This window comes from Phasianus colchicus, chromosome 12, assembly GCF_987193195.1.
Source record: "Phasianus colchicus chromosome 12, bPhaCol1.hap1.1, whole genome shotgun sequence".
NCBI classification, from domain to species: Eukaryota; Metazoa; Chordata; class Aves; order Galliformes; family Phasianidae; genus Phasianus; species Phasianus colchicus.
The window spans coordinates 6,231,612-6,250,290 of record NC_143447.1 but is presented as its reverse complement, the minus strand read 5'-3'; the positions used below and the strand labels follow the sequence as shown (position 1 = coordinate 6,250,290).

Sequence of the window (18,679 nt, the reverse complement as noted above, 5' to 3'; positions counted from 1 at the left end):
TTCTAAACAGTAACAAATTAATAGGATTTGTTAAAATTTGCACTTTTTTGTAACACCTTGCCATTTAAAACTTTCTTAGGCAACAGTAGGCAGTTGTTTCCATTCGTATCCTTAAGACTGTAAATATATCTAGAGTATCAATTTAATTTGTTTCTGAAATAAAACAGTTGAGTTTTCTTGGCAGAGGTTTTGAATAGGATAGGATACATTAATAATCTCAATAGTAAATATTTGTTCTCTGTACTTGTTTGTACTAATCTTTTCCAGTTTAATGTGAGAGTTATAACAATGTCTGTCAGCTTTAATTTTCATTTAATTTTCATTGTTAGAGGAATATATGACTAACTTCTGTTCTGTGCTACTATTTCTTAAATGTCTTATTCCTCCATTATTTTGTTTCAGTACTTTCGCCTCCTCTAGTGATAAGTTTTTTGCTTAGAAAAAAAGTTGAAATGGAAACTGAACTATAATAACAACCGAATATACAAAGCAGTCTGATGAAACTCTTGCTTATTTTTAAGCAAGAGGTAATCTGCTTGTATTGCTTTTTTTTTTTTTAACTTGTTTAACAAGTGAATTTTTTGCTGGTCTGAAATTATATAGTAGCATAGAAAACTCAGTGTATGAAGGGTATTCATATATAGAATATATATGAATAGATATATTCTATAGATTACACAACATGTAGAGACGAACTTTCTTGGTTAGCCCTGTGTGGGAACACTGCCCTTTATGTAAAGCTCAGTCCTTTCTGCTATGTGTTGTCTGAAAGAAACTGATCAATTTGAATTTTTTTTAATTGTGCTTTTTCTTTGTGCATTGACAGCTGAAAATGAGACAATCTCTGGCTGTTTTGAAATACTTTCATTCTAAAGCATAAGAGAGACCATCTAGAATCCAGATTCATTGGTAGCTATCCTGTTCTTGGTATCAGATTGTTGCTGTTTACGGTGCCCTTGTCCTGCTGATTATTTGAAAGCGTGCAATGCTTTTGGCATATCTGATGTTGAACTAACACATATTCTTTTCTAAGTGAGTTTTTGAAATAAGCTTTTCTTCTGTCACACAGGCCATTTTATCACTAAACTGTTTACTCTGAACCCTCAATCATAGCTGCTAGGCAGAATGATTCCTGAAAACATGTATAGTGTGTGCGATAGCTTAGGAACACCTATTAGGAGTGGTGACATACTTTGAATATAAATTACTGCCATTTCCTTTCACAGCATGTTAAATAAAGTCTCTTTTAAATAAAAAAGTGTGCCAGAAAAAAAAATAATAAAGAAGTCCAAACATTTTTCCATTTCTGTATTCCAAAATAGTTATTCTCAGAATAATTCAGAATTGTTAAATTTACATTTTGCTAAATTATTTGTTAAATTTTGCTATTACTCTGAAGAATAATTCCATTGTATTTGTTTCTTTTATTTTTTCAGTTAACATTTCTATCGTGTCATTCAGATAGGTCAAACAATGTAGTTCACTGTGAGGATGACATCTTGCTAGCATTGTTCAACACATTCTTCTGATGTATAATGTTGAAATAATAATTTTAAAAATCTTTTGGGAGATGCTGCAAATTAAGTGAGAATTGATCTTAAGTGATTAAATACTTACTTAAACTAATGATATGAAAAGGAACTCTTTATTCAGGTTTTGTGGGAATGACCCATACCTGGAAGCAATGATGAACAAGTTCTTAGTTTACAGATCTCAGGTAGAGGAACTTAGCACACTGTATCACAACAGATAACCGTTCCTTCAGAGAATATTTACAGTTCTCTTTTGCTGTTTCATCAGTTCACTAATTGATACTTCTCCATCAATGTTTATTTGAATATACTCAAAATATTAGAAACATAAATAACTAGCCAAAATCTTTCTGATCATTTCAGAGGCTAGCTTTTATGAGAATTTTGAGTGAGGAACTGGAAATTTGACTTGACAGTGAAAAAAAGTGTATTTTGTAGCCTTATTTCTGGAAAGAGTCCTGTTCTTCCGTAAAATATTGCTGCCTTCACAAGGAAATGACAGCACCTATGCCTTGCTACAGATTCTAATCTTGCTGGAAAGGTCATTGGCATTCAGTCCAATGTCTCTGGCTGTGTGGAGTTCCTTCTGTGGCACATGGACCTTTCAGCAAAACTGTGATTTCAGAAAACTTGAACTTGTTCTACAGGAAATTATATCCTTCTAATATTTGTGTTTCTAATTTGCTTGTTGATAACAACTTGCTGCTGATGCTATCAGTAACTTCTATGTTGACTTCAGGTCCAAGCAATGGGTACAGAAATGCAGCATTGTAAGGCTTCTGTGTTTACCCTTCCACATCTGGATAGGATGTTTTAGTTTTCCCTCATGACTGCAAACCAAGTAACAAATGACACTGTTCTCAGTATGAAATAGCAATGAGAGAGACTATTTTGTAAAAGAAGAGTATGAATTGTAGATCTGTTTTCCATTGTCTGGTGGATTTCTGAAAGTTCTTAGCATCCAACAGGTCCAGGTGGAGTATTTGGGATTACCAGTGTTAAGGCACATCAATTTATGCCTAGTGGATATGTTCTAAGTGACTGTTGCTAATTGTGAAGTTATGCCAAGCTTTTTCAAGTATTGACTACTTACTGTATTTAGCACCAGTGCTGTTAGTGTCTGGAACGATGTTGTGTCTATTGCTTCTGCAGTTATCATTGGTTTCTTCCCAAAAGCCTGGCTGGAAGTGTGCTGAATGGTTTAATAGTGTGAGCTATTGGTTTTGAAATTACACTGAATGCAGCTTGAAGTTATGACTATGCAGGCTCTACTATTTTTTTTTTGCCATCAACCATTTTGGGATTGATTATTTAGTAACTACTTTGTAATACAAAAAAAAAGAAAAAAGAAAAAGAAAAAAGTGTATTCCCTTGCAAGCGTTTGTCAGTGTTCCTCCACCTAGTGCAGCTCTGTCTGCTATCAGCATTTTCGTACCATTCCTCTTCTAGCTGTCTCCCCTAGACACTTTGCTTTGTCTTTGAACTCCTGCTAACCTTCAATATTTGACACTAACTCTTCAGAATTTTTAAAATAAGTTTTACTGTAGGCACAATAAACTTTTGCAGGCCAACAGAGAATAGGAGATATTGTAGCATAGAATAGCACATGATTAATTCTTGTTTAATAGCTTTTCCACTGTTTTCTCAGGGAAGTCTGTTCTTTCTGATAATCCCTTGTATTTGCTGTTGTTTCATTTCCTGCCAGTCTCCCTCTTACAGCTTCTTTCAATTTAATTTCTGTGCCTTCCAGCAGGATGATATCATACAGGTAAACTGTCACTTACAAACTCCTCTCCAAATATGTGCCTCTTTCATATCCATTTTGCCACTCATTTTCAGCACTGGTCAAACTGTTCATTGCTATGATTTGTATTCGCAGTAAGGCTTCTTGAAAGTGGTGCGAAAGATTCTGCTGTTAAACTGAACTGCATCTAACAATGAGGTCTTTTCCTTCTTGAATCACTGAAATCCCACAGAATGGATGCTCATACTTCACTCACTATGAAAGTACTCTGCATTAATTGCCTTGTTCTGAGAAACATTAGGTCTATTGCCTCTTATAGATACCTGAATTAAGTGAGCTCAAGGGAACTTGATAACTGAAGAGATGGAGCTACCTCTTTCCTAGTGGAAGCCAAACCTTTATTTTCCTGGCAGTGTATGTAATTGGCCTGTGGGAGATAGTAAAAGTTATAAAAGAAAATTGCTTAGTGTCATGACTATAAAAGACTAGCCAAATCATCAACTCCTGTAGGAAAATGACTATCATCCTAAATTTGTGGGGACCAAGTAAGGTACAAAATATGAGCCTGAATATATAGAGATGTCTTCGTTGTGAGGGAGCTGGGCTTGTTCAGCCTGGAGAAAAGAAGGCTGCGGGGTGACCTCATTGCAGCCTTTCAATACCTAAAGGGAGCCTACAGAGGGGAGGGGAATCAACTCTTTGAAAGGGTAGATAACTGCAGGATGAGGGGAAATGGTTTTAAGTTGAGGGAGAGGAGATTCAGGTTGGACGTCAGGGGGAAGTTCTTTACAGAGAGAGTGGTGAGGTGCTGGAACAGCTGTCCAGAGAGATTGTGGATGCCCCATCTCTGGAGGCGTTCAAGGCCAGATTGGATGGGGCCCTGGGCAGCCTGGTCTAGCATTAAATGGGGAGATTGGTGGCCCTGCATGTGGCAGGGGGGTTGGAGATTCATGATCCTTGAGGTCCCTTCCAACCCTGGCCATTCTGTGATAAATTTTTCTAAGATTTAGGTCATTAAGTATTTTTTTTTTATTTTCTGGAAGAGACTTTTAGGGTTTTTTGTTTGTTTGTTTTGTTTTGCTTTGCTGGCAGTAGATCAGTATTTCATCTTTACATTTGTTTGTTTCCTTTTTTCCTATCAGATTCTTCAGTGTTATGTGTTCATGTGATAACAAACTGATGATCGTACCACATAGGTTTGGTGTTAATCAGTTAATGGAAGGTTAGAGTTTGGGAAACAGATGTAGAAAGATCAGGTGAATTTAAACTGAATTACTATAAAATATTTCTTTTTTCTGTATGACAAACCTGTAGAAGTGTCTGGTTATACTCAAAACAACAGTATCACATCTCATGGGCTTAAGAGCATTAGACATGTTACGTAATGGAGGAGTGAATGAAGTAGATGTCTCTTATTGCTGTAACATTAGTAGACTACAATGTCTGAAAGTCATTGGTTATTGGACATAATATAAAGTGTTCTGCAGAGGAAGTTCTTTATTTACTAATTGTGAAAATGCCTCTGGAGATCCAATTATGAAGCAGCTAACTAGTTCATTTTCCAAAGCAACTGAAATAGGTCCTTTCCAGCCCTCTGTTTTGTTGCATTATTAAAAATACAACCTTTGAAGCAATGTGAAAAGATCATGTTTGGTGGAAATACAATGTAGCTCAGCCTTCTAAATACCAAAGACAACATCACTTGTACGGTAGTATTAAGTAAGAATAACTGACAATGAGAATTTTTCTGGAAAGGTGAAAAAAATATAAAACTGACATTAAAAATGAAACAAATTATTCTTTATGGGATCTCTAAAGCATTAGTATTTTCATTTTTATAGAAATGCTTTTTCATTTATCTGAAAAGTAGTAATGATGTAATGAGACAACAGTTCACAAATTTCAGCGTTCAAAGAGAAATGTGCCTCTAGCCAGTTTTCTTACCTCACTGATTTTAAAAGGCAGGAGTTGAACATCAGGTTACCTGCTGATACAGAATAGTGGCATGACAGGAAAAACAGCATCTTGTCTGAAGAAGGTAGAAATCTATCATTTTTTATTGTTAATCCCCCTTTCTCCATGGCAACCATATGAAGCCAGGCCAAGGCCTCTGGGTTCCACATGATCTGCAGAATGATCTATATTTGATCTTGAAGTAGTTTAAGACTTTGATAGAACTTTTTTTTTTTTTTTTAACTTCCTACTGTCAGTCTCAGAAAGGTCTTGATATCAGTGCCATGCTAGAAGCTGATTAGTTTCTTATCACAAACATTGACAGTACTCCACAATGTTATCACTTCCCATTATTCATTATGTTGGTTGTTTGTTTTTTTCTAGTTCTGATATGTTTGGGTAGAATAAATGTTTTGCTTATGTTCATACCAGTATTTTAAACCTTTATTTAGCATGTGTTCTCTGTCTATATCACCAAACTATAAATGTTTATTCTGAATATTTTGTAAGTATAATAAAGAACAGTTCTAACTGCTGCTTTTTTTAGTGAAAAGTAGAGTGGCCATAGTCAAAATCAAATAAATATATACCTGCAAATTTCTAGTTTCTTTTATTTGAAGGTTTGTTTGGTATTAAGCACAAGGCTTTTCAGATTAGCAGCAAAACTATGCAAATAGTTATTTTACTAGTTCTATTTACTGTTAATTATTAAAATACAGCTGGCTGTGTAGCGTTATAATAAAATTGTACTACAAGATAGTATTGTTTCTTGAAATGTTATTTAAATTGAAATACCTGTGTTTTCTGTTTTCCACCCTAGGAGTAATTGTCTTTGAGGTAGATATATCTCTTTGTCTTTGGTATAACCTTGCTTTATATTTTAGTAATTTGACTCTCATTCCTTGCAGAGCTCACATACGTTTTTGCTTCCAGAAGTGTCTACCATTTCCGTATGGATATTCATGAAATAGAATTGAGTAGAGTTGCTAAAATTGGCCTTTCATTACAATTCTTACTATTGGAAATAGTTTTATTTTCCTACCATCTGAAAGAACTTTACCTATTCATTTTCAGTTTCTGCCACAGCGGCCACATTCTGCCAATGCAGACTGCATGACTCCACATGGGACAGTTCTGCATCAAACTTTGGATTTTGATGAGTTCATCCCACCAATACCACCTCCACCCTACTACCCACCGGAATATACCTGCACACCTGTGGTAGAGGCACAGAGGTGATTCTTCTTACCTGGAGTTAGTTATTCCATAGTTCTTAGCTACAGACTATGAAACTCTTTCAAAAAAAAAAAAACGAAGGAAAGTAATGCCTTTCACTTACATTAGCTGCTTCTTTTCCTGAGAGATTATGTACATATTTTGCAAACTTGTTAGAATACATGTGGAAATATTTTTGTTAAAGCACTGTTGTGATAGGGAAGTGATTGAACTTAGCAAAGACAAGGATAACAACAAACAGACAAGGATAACTTAAAGCAAAATGAGCTTATAGGTAATCCTTTTACAGTTAACATTGTACACTCGAGGTTGAATGAGAGATTTAATTTTCTAAGGAAATCATTGCTCTGTATATGCATTATTTTGGAGTAATGAAAGGCATTTGTGACACAAATGGACTAGGACAGATAACTGGTATCCAAAATGAAACAGGTTTTAATGCTAAGAGGTGAATAAAGGTTTCGTTTTGGCTGTCTTATAAATTGCTTCAGTTGATTCTTTGTACTATATTGGCTTTGAATTCAGAGAAAGCTCTATGTCATTGTGGTACAGATATTAGTATGCCAAATAGATGTAATGTAATTCCCTAATAATTAAGTTTCCTTGTTTATGTTTTTAAGCAGAAATCTCCATTTGGAATTTCCTCATTCCCCATTCAGTGCTTTATATGAAGTCACCATTAACAGCCCAGGAATGCTGTATCCAACTGAGCTGCCACCTCCTTATGAGGCAGTGATTGGAGAAACACCTGCCAGTCAGGTAAGGCAAGCTGAAGGGAATTTACTACATAGTCTCCAGATTTTCCTGGTGTGAAATATCAGTGAAAAAAATCTAAATATTCCTTAGATATTATATGTAACGGCTTTATTGGAACTGTGAGAAAGGATCCATTGTATTTCAGACAAATACTTGCATTATACATTTTGCCTTGTGTTTTACTATACAGTGTCAGCTCTAGTGAAACTAGAATCATAATGTATCTATGTGCAACCAAAGTTAATTTGAGCAAAGTCTTCTTTCAAGTGACTTGTCATAATTGAATAGTCTAGAATGGCCTTCTAAATAATTATATTTGTTTTTATAAACTCTAATTTATGGCAGAATGCACTAAAAACTCAAAGAGTCAAACAATCTTGATGTTGCTTACTGGACATTAGTGGCATTTCCCCAAAATATATAATTGAAGAAGTTGCTAGTGGTTTTTTCACGCTGGGGAAACCCACCACAGCAGAAAGCACAAAAACAAACGAACAACAGCAAAGAAAACCAATACAGTTACATGCTAAAAGATTAGTAAAACTATTCACAAAGTGTCTGAGGAAAAAAAAAAAGTTTATTTGCACAGTTCCTGACCAGAGTACAATTTTAAAAGCTCTAGCCTAATTTTGCTACTTCTTTCACTGACAAAGCAGCTTCTGACAACCTCTTCATTTCTTTTGTTCTATCCTGCCCTCCACTGTCTGTTAAAATAGACAAGCTTACATAAAATGAACCTATATAAGCTGCTTTCAAGGGTTTTGCTGAACAGCAAAATTGGAGTTTCCAAGGCCAAAATGTGTTTTATCAGTGTTCCATTGTTTTGACTTTGCAGTAAGTCAGAGGAACCTGCATGTCCTGGAGGAGCTGATGTTTTTCAGAAATGAATTAAAAAAATTGGTAGAAATGGTATGAATTACAGATGAATTGAGGGGAAGAGAAGAATCGTATGTGTGAAAAGAAGTTATATGTGGTGCTCACTAAGGTTTTAAGAAGGGTCTATACTTGAGCACAAAATTGCTTTGGGCACTTTTGTAATTGAGATTCCACTTCACATGTGCTTCAACGTCCAACAGCACAATAACATTAGCATGTGACAAAAGTTGAATGAACTAATTTGAAGTAGCAAAGTCATGTTCTTGCTATAGGAGAGCACCAGATTTGATATGAAGATGTATTCTATTTTTTGGTGTCTGGGGTCCATGTCAATGCCTCACCTATTCATTTGGGGCTACCTGAGTTTCAGAGGTGTTTATCACACAATGGTAAGGTCTGGTGATTTTAAATTTCTAAGTGGTGGTAAATACACAGTAAGTGTATTTATGCCTGGTAGTGGCTCGTTAGGGTGGCTTGTAGGAGCAAAGTAAGAACAGGAACTTAGTATAAGAGTGAGATATATTTGCATTGCTAACTAAAGCCTGCACAGCAACTTTGTACTTTGTATTTGTATGCTTCTCTTGATGGCATAAGTTCTAACATTTTTTGCAGACAGCGTCCCAATCAATCTGTAAATGAAGGAATAGAGCCAGAGTCTAAGACAGTTTTAGGTCTTCAAGACGAATCAAATGTAATCCTAAATGCTTATGTGGTACAAATGTTCCCATCTAGTATACATCAAGCCACAGGAGAAACTGAACTGAAATGACTAGATTTATAAATCCCTTAGGCAGACTTTGCAATGGTAATCATAGCAGAGCTTTAGCTACAGAAGTGCTTCTGGGAGCCATTATGCGACAATAGTTATTAATCTCTTACTGATCATCAAGCAATAGATTTTGTTTGTTTTTAGATGGATTGAACTCCCGAGAGTTTTATTAAATTCTATCAAATTAGATTCAGTACTCATGCATTTCATGCACAATAAATGTCAATGCTAATTTAACCAGTTGCATCTAAACAAAAATTGCTGTTGTCATCTGGACTGATTAGGAATTCTGGTTTTATAACCATGAAAAAAAAAGCTTTCTAAACAATTTTCCATGGGAAGAATTGACGAGGATGTAGTACAGAACAGACAGATTAAGGTTTTGGATAAATTGTACCAGTGACTATTTTGTAAGCTTTACTAGATTATAGACTGTTTAGAGGTTTGCTTAGAGCATGTTTTTTCTCACTTTTTTTCTGTTGTTAACTTAGTGACAATTTGCCAGTCATTATGTCTGAGGATGTGCAAGTTGATCTTTGTTACTCTAGGCAGTGCAGGAAACTGTAAGCCCACCTGCCATCTTTATGCAACTGTGACCTAACTAAAATTAGCCACTGTTACTTCCTACAGTTAAAACCGTGATTCTCCTTTGCTCAAGCAAGAAGATTAATCAATTTGGAATGCATATAAAGTGTATTTGGGGATTACTTTAGATTTACTAGATCAAAGCTACAGATAGTTCTTTTTCTCTAGGAGAGATATGCCAAAACCTCAACTTTGCACAGCTGATTTTATAGTTACTAGACCACATCTAGTGCTAGGCAATGTCACTGCATCTGCCAGGTGACTGAGGGAGTGTAGGAGGTCAGTAAACATTTCAGCACAGCTACTCAGCAGGTATTAGCATAGACTCATAGAATGGCTTAGGTTGGAGGGAGTCTTAAAAGTCATCATCATTAACGACAATCCCCTTCCTCTCCCTGATGTCACTCCTCTTTTGACGCAGCCCAGGCCTTCTGGGCTACAAAAGCACACTGCTGGCTTGTGTTCAGCTTCTCATCAGTCAGGACCCCTAAGTCCTTCTCTGCTGAACTGCTCTCAATGAGTTCTTTTCCCAGCCTGTACTTGTATTTGGGATTGCCTCATCCCACACATGCAACCCATCACACTTGGCTTTGTTTAACCTCCTTAGATTCTTGTGTGCAGTATTATTTTTTCAGTGATTAAGAATTTATGACGCATGCAAACAAATACCAAACACCTTGAAAAAATTATTTCATTAGAAATCTAGTTAGAGAAATTAAATATATTTATTTTCTGATCAAATTTTGTCCAGCACCAAAGAGCATTTCTTGCTTTGGACAAAACATTTCCCAAACTTAACATTCTTTTCACAAGCTTGCATTTGCTTCTGTAAAGTCGCTCTTGCATTTTGTGATCTGAAAATAAAACTGCAATTTCCATTTTTGACAATAAACTTATTGCAAATCTCCTAGTTGATGAAGGCTGTTATTTCAGCACAAGCAACAGAACATTTCTAAAATGCCACTACAGTGAAAAAATAATATTTTTTTTCTAAAGACTATGCATACATGAAACTGTTGTGCTGGATTGAGGCAGTAGGGTGAACACTTCCACTGTGAGTTCCCAGAATTGGTTTGTAACTTAGAATGACACCACAGATTTTTTTTTACCACATATAAATTTGCTTCAATGAAGAAATACCACAAAGAAATTTGCAAGCATATTTTTAAAAACATGACTAATCTTGGCTGTTCTTTGTTTCCATATCTCCTATCCATGTAGTGGTAAGGTAGAAGGTTTCTGGTACTTTTTTAAAAAAATTAGATTTGCAAACCCTTAGAATCTGTTTTTAAAATTGTATTGGGAAAGTGTTTTTTTTGATTACTTGATCATAGTAAGGTATGGATAGATACATATATAAAACAGAGTGGGCATAGTAATTTAGGTGTGTATATACACACTGATCTATATTGGCATGTGCCTTGGAAGCTCTTTTCTTAATAGGTTCAGAGTGATAGTGTCACATTCAATTTTTTAGAAGGCCAGATACAAATTTAGCTCTTGACTAAAAGGTTTTCAAAGAAGTGATTGATGGTTATTTCTTAAGTATGTAATCATCAGTAATGAGCTTTTACTAGTTAATTATGGCCTTACAGAAGTAGATCAGATGCTTTCTACGAAAGGTGGTTATCAATGTCTCAGTCACATTTTTTTGTCTTTGGATATTTTTCATAGGTAGTTGTGAGCTGTTTATTGGAACCTTTTTTCTTTTCCTAATACCAATCATGATCACAAAGAACTGCTGAAAATCTAATGAGGTTGGGCAGCAAGGTACTGTTAAAATCAGTAGAAAGAAAATTTTGTAAATTTTAGTTGTTTGTGGATTGAATGTATGGACCAGCAGGGCCGGTTCTGGGGTTTCTTCACATAATTCTCATAAGTGAAGGGAAGTTACTCTCTTAGATCTATCCTTTATGAAAAAGATGACTCTAAAAGCAATCTCTGATAGGCTGGAGAGCAGCCTATCTTGCCAAACTTGGTCAAGTGTTTTTAGAGGGCTTAGAAATATGGTGGATGTTAGCATCTTGTAAAATAATTAGAGAAAAATAAATCTTCTATGCTTGCTTTTATCGTTGTTATTCTCCATCCTGTTTTAGGGTGATACAGTGTGGTGTCATGTCTGGGAAAAAAACCATAATGTGGAAAAATGCACAGTATTGAGTTTGCTCCTAATAACATCATTAGTTTTAAGCACTGCAAACAAGTGTTTGGTAATGTGGGCCTGCAACCCCAGCTGCATATTTATTCAAGATGAATTTAGCCTGTAAGACTCTAGAAAAGTGAAAAATTCCTTCATGTGTGTTCTTTTGCACTGGGTTTGTTCCTGACACAAAGATGTTGTAAAATACTCTAATTATTTTTCAATCTGAATAGCAACAGGTAGGTATTTCACGCTGCCAGATGTACTGTTTAGATTATTAGTGCTGTACATCATTTTGGTAAACTGCAGATGATGTGCTGTTTCATTAAACAATTTTCATTTAGGTCACTGGTACTGATCAGCAAGTATCTGAATCAAGCTTGGGTGAGAGGAATGTGACCCTGGGCTTCAGCACACAAGGTAATCATAGCATTATTGAAAGAGAGAGAGCGTTAGATTTCTGACTGGACTTTTCCTTCTCTTCTGTCATTCCCAGTGGAGAAAGAAGGATTTGCTTCCAGATTATTCATGCAAGAACCTTTTCCTAGCCATAAACAGATACAGCTGGAAACACAGTGGAAATCAAAGAAGAGTCATTTTTAACAAAGTGTGCTCTATAGCTACCCTGGAAATGTACTCACTTTGATTAAAGCCTCTGAGGCAGATACAGCAACTGTCATTTCTTTTTGAAGAATCATGCATATAACCAGCAGTTTGCTTCTTATTGTCAGGAGCGAGGGGTGCTGATCAGATGGTCCACATAGCTTCCTCCTGCATGGCTTCTAGAAGCCAGGACAAGAAACCTGCTGCCTGAAGAACAGATACAAATGACTTATCTGAGTAGCGGCACAGAGCAGGTTTAAGAGCTTCTTGAAGAGGTCTCCTTAACGTGTTTGTTGATGTGGAGGGCATTTTGAACTCTGTCTTAGCTAAATAGAATATGTTGAAAAAAAATAACGTCATTAGGTAAAAAAAAATTGGGGGGACCTATCACAAATATAAGTAATCCAGTCAACTACTGCAGCTTGAGCAGTGCACGTGACACGTTTTTAATATAATATTAAAATTAAAAAGTAGATGTCACAAATTTGGGAATAATGCAGAGCCAAATACTTACTTGGACAAGAGGACATTTTCATTGATAACATCTATATGATGAAATGGGGGGGAGAAAGAGGATTGAAGCCTTTATTTTTCTCTGGATCTCCTCTTTTGCAGTTTCTGTTGAGAGCACCTCGTTGATGACCTCTGAAACTGCTGAAATCCCAGACCATAGCTGCTCCTCTGAAGATCTTTGTTCGCTGGAAGTTCAAGAATCTCTCCGTTCTTCAGATTTTTCTCCCTCCTGTACAAACTGCAAAGGGGCTACAGGGCGGAGCTGCAGCAGTCTGGACTACAGCACCCGCTGCAGGTTTCACAGAACTCGCTCAGAAGGTTTTCCTGATGAGGATGTCAGTTTGCACAGCAGAGTCTCTATGGACAAGTCTCAAGGACAGGAAAATGAAAACAGTGCCCACGGCAGGTCCTCAGACTGTTCCTCAGAAAATTTCAACCCCTCAGAAAGAGAACTGCAGAGTACTGCTCAAGAAGGCAGTGTCTCATTACATTTGAAACAAATGAAAATCTGCTGTGGGGTCTTTAGCCAGCCTTCTGTCCCTTCCCACACCGCTCCCTGTTTTGGGCCTGCAAATACTTCATCATATGCAAGCAGTTCTGAGAGTACTGTTCAGCAGCATCATGTTACAAAACACCGCATTTCAAATATTGTCCGATCAACTAGTGATCCTGTATCGTGTTCGTCTTACATAGAAGGTAGGTGTGGTACAACAAGGCTGATGGTGTGCAACAAGTGAGGGGTGTTGGATTTATGCAATTGGTGCTGCTGGAAGTTATTGGAAACATTTTTATGTGTTGACTTACTTGTGGGGAATTTAATTCCATGCACAGCTTCTAGATTTGAAATTTTTTTAAGAATGGAGGTGGTAAAAAGTGACAGTGACATTAATTTTGGATATTCTGAAAAAAGGTCCTAGTATTTCTGCACTTGTCAGAAAGCTATCTCCTGAGTAGATGCTTCCAACTCTCTGTTTCTGCTATACTGAGAAACTAAACCAAATGGTTGAACAGTAGCTGTGATCTGTTTGGGAAATGATTAATTGAGCTGTCATGCTCTTAATACAGCAGGTTGTGCTTCCTGAAGGTGACACTGACACAGAGAGTTTCATTTCAGACGCAGTCACAATGTGACTATGTTGGACTGCATTGTGAAAAGTTTTAGAGTAGGAAAGGAGAGATGAGGCATACAGCAAGGTGATGAAAGAAAAGTAGAGCTTGTGACTGTTGAAGATAAGCATCTGTTAAGAATCCCCTTTTAGACAAGTAGGGGAGAAGAGAGGAATTATTAGCTGAACACTGTATCTTTGTAAAAATCTGCTTGTTAATGGAAAATATATGTTTGATTTAATAGGGAGTGGTTTGATCAAATAATAACAAGAATGTGGAAGTGGCATTTGAGAAGTACAGGTTTTATGAAGGGATATAAGCTGTTTGGAGAGGTTAACATGGAGAAATGATTTGAAAGCAAAGATGAAGGCTTTGTAAGCTGTTAGGCAGGTTGTGCTGATACAGAAGCATTCACTGGGTTTTCTAAGGCATCTAAGGGAAGAACTGACTACCTCAAAAAAAAAAGTGCACAAAATGCTGATATAGCTAGTTTTATGTGGAAGTGTTGATACTGTTATGGTTTTTTCTACATCATTATTCTCTTCCTATGAATTTCAGAGACCTCATGCCTAGTTCAGTAATTGACTGAACTAACTTTAGAAATCTGGCCTCAGCATGCTGTTGAGGAAATGTAAATCTTTAATCTAGAAGTTTGTGCTTATTTTATGAAACTTAATCTGCTAGGATATATAGGTTCTATGAAGCTGTTGTGCAGACAGTAAGTAGGAATTTCAGAATCCTTTCTGCTGGGCCAAACACAAGAAGAACAGCTCTTTCTCTTCTAGATTACACTCTGCAAGTTTTCCATATTGTGCTCCATATGCTCTTTGAGTAGTGTTTGACAGAGATATTAATGTAGGCAGCCATATCTATGTGCTCTAGCTGACTTCTGGGACACCTGCCATAACAGATGCTCTGCCTTTATTTTTACATGTCCTAAATACATCCATCATCTCTTCTGGAGGAGTGGCGTTATTTAATTAACTCTTCTTATGGGAATTACTTCGACTAATTTCCAAGTTTTAGTCTGTATGAGCTGAGAACAAGAGTTGAACATTACAGAGATTTAACTGGGTTTGGCAAAGATTTTAATAACAATGCAGAGATGGTTCTAGAAATACTGATGCACATGTGGCAAAGGGGGGTTATGGGAGTAACTTGGCGTGTCTGTGCTGGCCTAGTTTGCTGCTCTGTGTGTGGAAGATGCCTTAAAATGAAATGTTTGAGAGGCATTTGAGTTTAGATTTGATTTCCATCTTTATTACGTTAATATTTTTGGCAAAATGGAGGTTACCAAAATTTTTGTCTGAAACTTTTCACTACTTTGCTCACCTTCCTCACTTTACTTTTTGTTATCCATATCCATCTGAAAATCACTCAGATTGGAAGTGGCACAATTTACCACATACCAGCTGCTTGTGGCAGCTTCTAGGTTTTTCACGACTGACTGCTGCTCTATGGATTCTACTGCAAAATTTTGAAATGCTTAGTAATACTTCTAGTACTTCTGTGCTTGATTTTAAATACATAGATACGTCTAATAAATGCTCCTAATTCCGTGGGCCATACATTATGTAATATTGCAGTTTTGGCAAGATAAAGCCTGTGCAGCAGTTAATGTACGGCACCAGTAACACTGACAGACATGGAAGATTTGGAGCACACTTATGGTAGTTTGCAGGCTTAGATGTGTCATGGTGAGTCAGGAGAGGCTAAAAGAAAGCTTACACCTACTGTGCATGCTGAGTTGGTGCTCTATTTCACAACCATCTGTCTGACTCCAGTGCAATGTGCAGTGGAAAGTGAAAGCTGTAATAATGTCTTAATTTCTCACTACTTCTCTATGTTTGTAGCATGTTTGCCTTTGTTGAATTGTTCTCTCTGCCAGAGCTGATTATGCCAGCTTTTCATGACAGGCTTTCCCAGAAGAAATGGAAGAAAACCTATTATGCTAAGAAGTCTAAAATAGTTTTCAATTCTGAAAACAGATGTAAATAGGCATAGCATAAATGGGAGAGTCTACTTCACCTTGACTGTCACAAGCTTGAGATCACAAAGACTGTGCTGATGTGTATTGTGATTTCCTGATCATTGATCTGTGCTGGCATCACAGAAACACTCTCATTAGAGGGCAACTATGTTTAGAGTTGTGTTCAGATGCTCTGTAACCATTCATTATTAATTGGATCAGCTGTAACCATAGTGGTCAGCCTACCCATCAGTTTAATCTGTGATGGATAGCACTTGTTCTTCAAAGAATGAAAATATATTCATTAAAAAAACAAACAACAACAACAACAAAAAAAAACAGAACTGAACAAAAGACTATTTTCATAGGAAAAAAACATCTTTCCTGTTTCTCCATTGTTTATTTTATTTTATTTTAAAGATAAACTATGTTCACCAAGGAAATACAGTGTGGTCTGAATTCTGCCCCTAGAAATCACTGAGCCTTCTGTAGCTTCAGTATCTAAGCCTGAAATATATTGGATGTGAGCTGCATAACAGAGAGGAAGCCATCAAGCAAGGAACTATATTTTTCTGTCTGTGTTTATTGAATAACTGAAAGGACATTTCTGTACGTAGTAGCTTCTCTTCACAGATGGACTTTTTGCAAGTAATATTTCATCTGAGTAGATTCATTCAGTAAAGGTAGTGATAAAAGATCCAAATGTTTTTTTTTCCTTGCTTTCAACAGATAACAGGGCTTGATTGTGCTCTTTTTGGCTCTTTGTTTAAAGGTGATCATTGTACCTGGAGTCCTATATGTAGACAGCATCAAGATTCAGGATCTTCAGCCACATTAGAAACAGGTGAGATCAGTTTTCTAAAGCAGGTGGGTTTCTTTTTTAAAAGAATAATTAGATAAGCTTCTGATATAGAGAATAAGATCAAGAAAATGTGAGGTAAAAATCACTTTAATAATCACTCAATACATGCATGATGTACAGCACCAATGGAATCGTATTTACACATGTTTATAGAGCCCACCTATTGACAGACTGCTGTTTTTGTACTGAATGTAGTGGATTGGGTTTGTTTGTCTCACAACATACTGTGAAAAGGGAAAATTGATTGTTCCCACACCCAAGCATGAGGTGTGCATGCAAAATTTTCTCATTTTACAGTTGCAGTTTTTTTGGAAGCAGACTTTGATCACAAATCATAAATGCTGTGACTGAAGTCTCCATTTTAGTTTAGTGTTTTTGCTGTCTTTATTTCTTGCTGATCTCTCATATTCACTGTTCTTATTTGCGAGGTCTAACTAGAAGGGGAACTAGGTACTTAAAGTCAGGCAAGCTGAAACATTGCAAGTTACATGTATAACACTGATTAGTTGATGTTTCCCCTTACCATTAATGTCAACTGAAATCCCTGAAATTAGATGTAACAAAAATGTTTGAAATTTATGAAGTACTTTAATTACCTCTCACTCACCTAAATGCAGTCTTTCTTGCTCATGGGAGTAAATTGTAACCCAACTTCTGGTTAAAATTACCCATTTTTTGGAGTATTTCCTTGATTACATATTGTTACTATCTCCAGGAAAAAACCACACCAAAAAAAACAAAGTAAAACCTTTTGTAGCAATTCTTGACTTGCTTTTTTTCTTCTTTAAAAAATCATCAAACTATTACTTTAAAGATATTCTTCCCCCCCTTTTTTAGTTCCTGTTTCTGGTTCTCATATGGCTGCCTCTGCTTGTCAGCATTCTTTGAGCAGTTTCCTACCAACTGGAAAACAGAGGGATACAAGGAACACTGATCTACACTTAAAGCCAAAGGCTTTGCAAACAGTCTCAAAAGAACGACCACACTCTTTAGTGGACCTTAAGGCCTATAAAGATACAAAAATTTTAGTGGCAAAATTTTTGGAACATTCAAACTGTAATCTCCCTCCAGAAGTACGTCACGTAGTGAACAGTATACGATCAGTAATAAAATCTGATGAAAGACACATGGAAGAAGCCATCTTCAGTGCCAATATTATAGACCAGGTAGGCCACAAATGTTCTAAAGATTTGTTCAACTCTAATAGACACATATTGTATGGCAATGCTTTTACACTTTTAAATATTTCAAAAAATTATTACAGAAATTCTTTTATAATAACATAGCTTCAGTAAGAAATAACTAACATTTATCAAGGGGTAATGTGTTATACACTGAGGAAGTCATAAATATATTGAAAATTCTTCAGCCAGGCCCAGTACTGGTAATACCCTTGCCATCTCCAGGGTGATTTTACACATTGGTAATCATAACTTGCTGTTTCCAAGGTCTTTTTACACCTGGGACATACTATTCCATACATCCATTTGTGTTCACATACAGAGATATGAGTTCCAGAACTGACTTGGGTCTATTTTTTTCAGGCATCTGTGTCTGTACAGCATAAGCTACTAGCAGAAAAGAAAGAGTGGATAAACAAGTAGAACCACAAGCTATTGAAGCAGAACATTGCAGTTATCCTTAAACCTGGCTAGAAGAATGATAATGATCCTTGCTATTTATAAGAAAAATAATTGATAATTTTGTGCGTTTCCAAATGAAAGAATAGTACATCTTCTCACCACAAGATAGAACAAAACAGATGCAGGGCTTAGAAGGAATTGTAAAACAAAGGAGTTAGTAGAGGCAGCAACTTTTATAATCTAATACATGCCTAATAATAAATCATTTTGGGGGAAGGAAGGTGATAAATCACCTCTTGGTACTACGGTCACCAGAGTGATAGATATAGAAATGAAGTTCCTTTTATATGGCCAGGTTTGAAAAGCAGAATGACTAACTGTGTTCAGGTTGACAGAAGGCTTTCCACAGATGTGAACTGATGATTAATGGTGGACACCCAGGTCTGCTGGT

The 18,679-nt window shown here is 36.4% G+C and overlaps 1 protein-coding gene across 24 annotated transcripts in view; it reads left to right on the top strand.

Annotated features, from left to right (window-relative positions):
- ENTREP2 (endosomal transmembrane epsin interactor 2) overlaps nt 1–18,679 on the top strand; it is a 170,358-nt gene that overhangs the window by 82,503 nt on the left and 69,176 nt on the right. For 23 of the 24 annotated variants that reach the window (XR_016470314.1, XR_016470313.1, XR_016470312.1 and 20 more), the window contains 6 exons: nt 6,304–6,464; nt 7,086–7,224; nt 11,936–12,011; nt 12,810–13,403; nt 16,556–16,627; nt 17,483–17,811. Coding sequence is in view for 1 of the 24 variants with exons in the window: in XM_090148758.1 (XP_090004884.1) it covers nt 6,304–6,464; nt 7,086–7,224; nt 11,936–12,011; nt 12,810–13,403; nt 16,556–16,627; nt 17,483–17,811 (1,371 nt within the window). In the remaining 23 variants the exon portion in view is untranslated. The remainder of the gene's footprint in view (nt 1–6,303; nt 6,465–7,085; nt 7,225–11,935; nt 12,012–12,809; nt 13,404–16,555; nt 16,628–17,482; nt 17,812–18,679) is intronic. The other variant, XR_016470317.1, reaches the window with a different exon arrangement.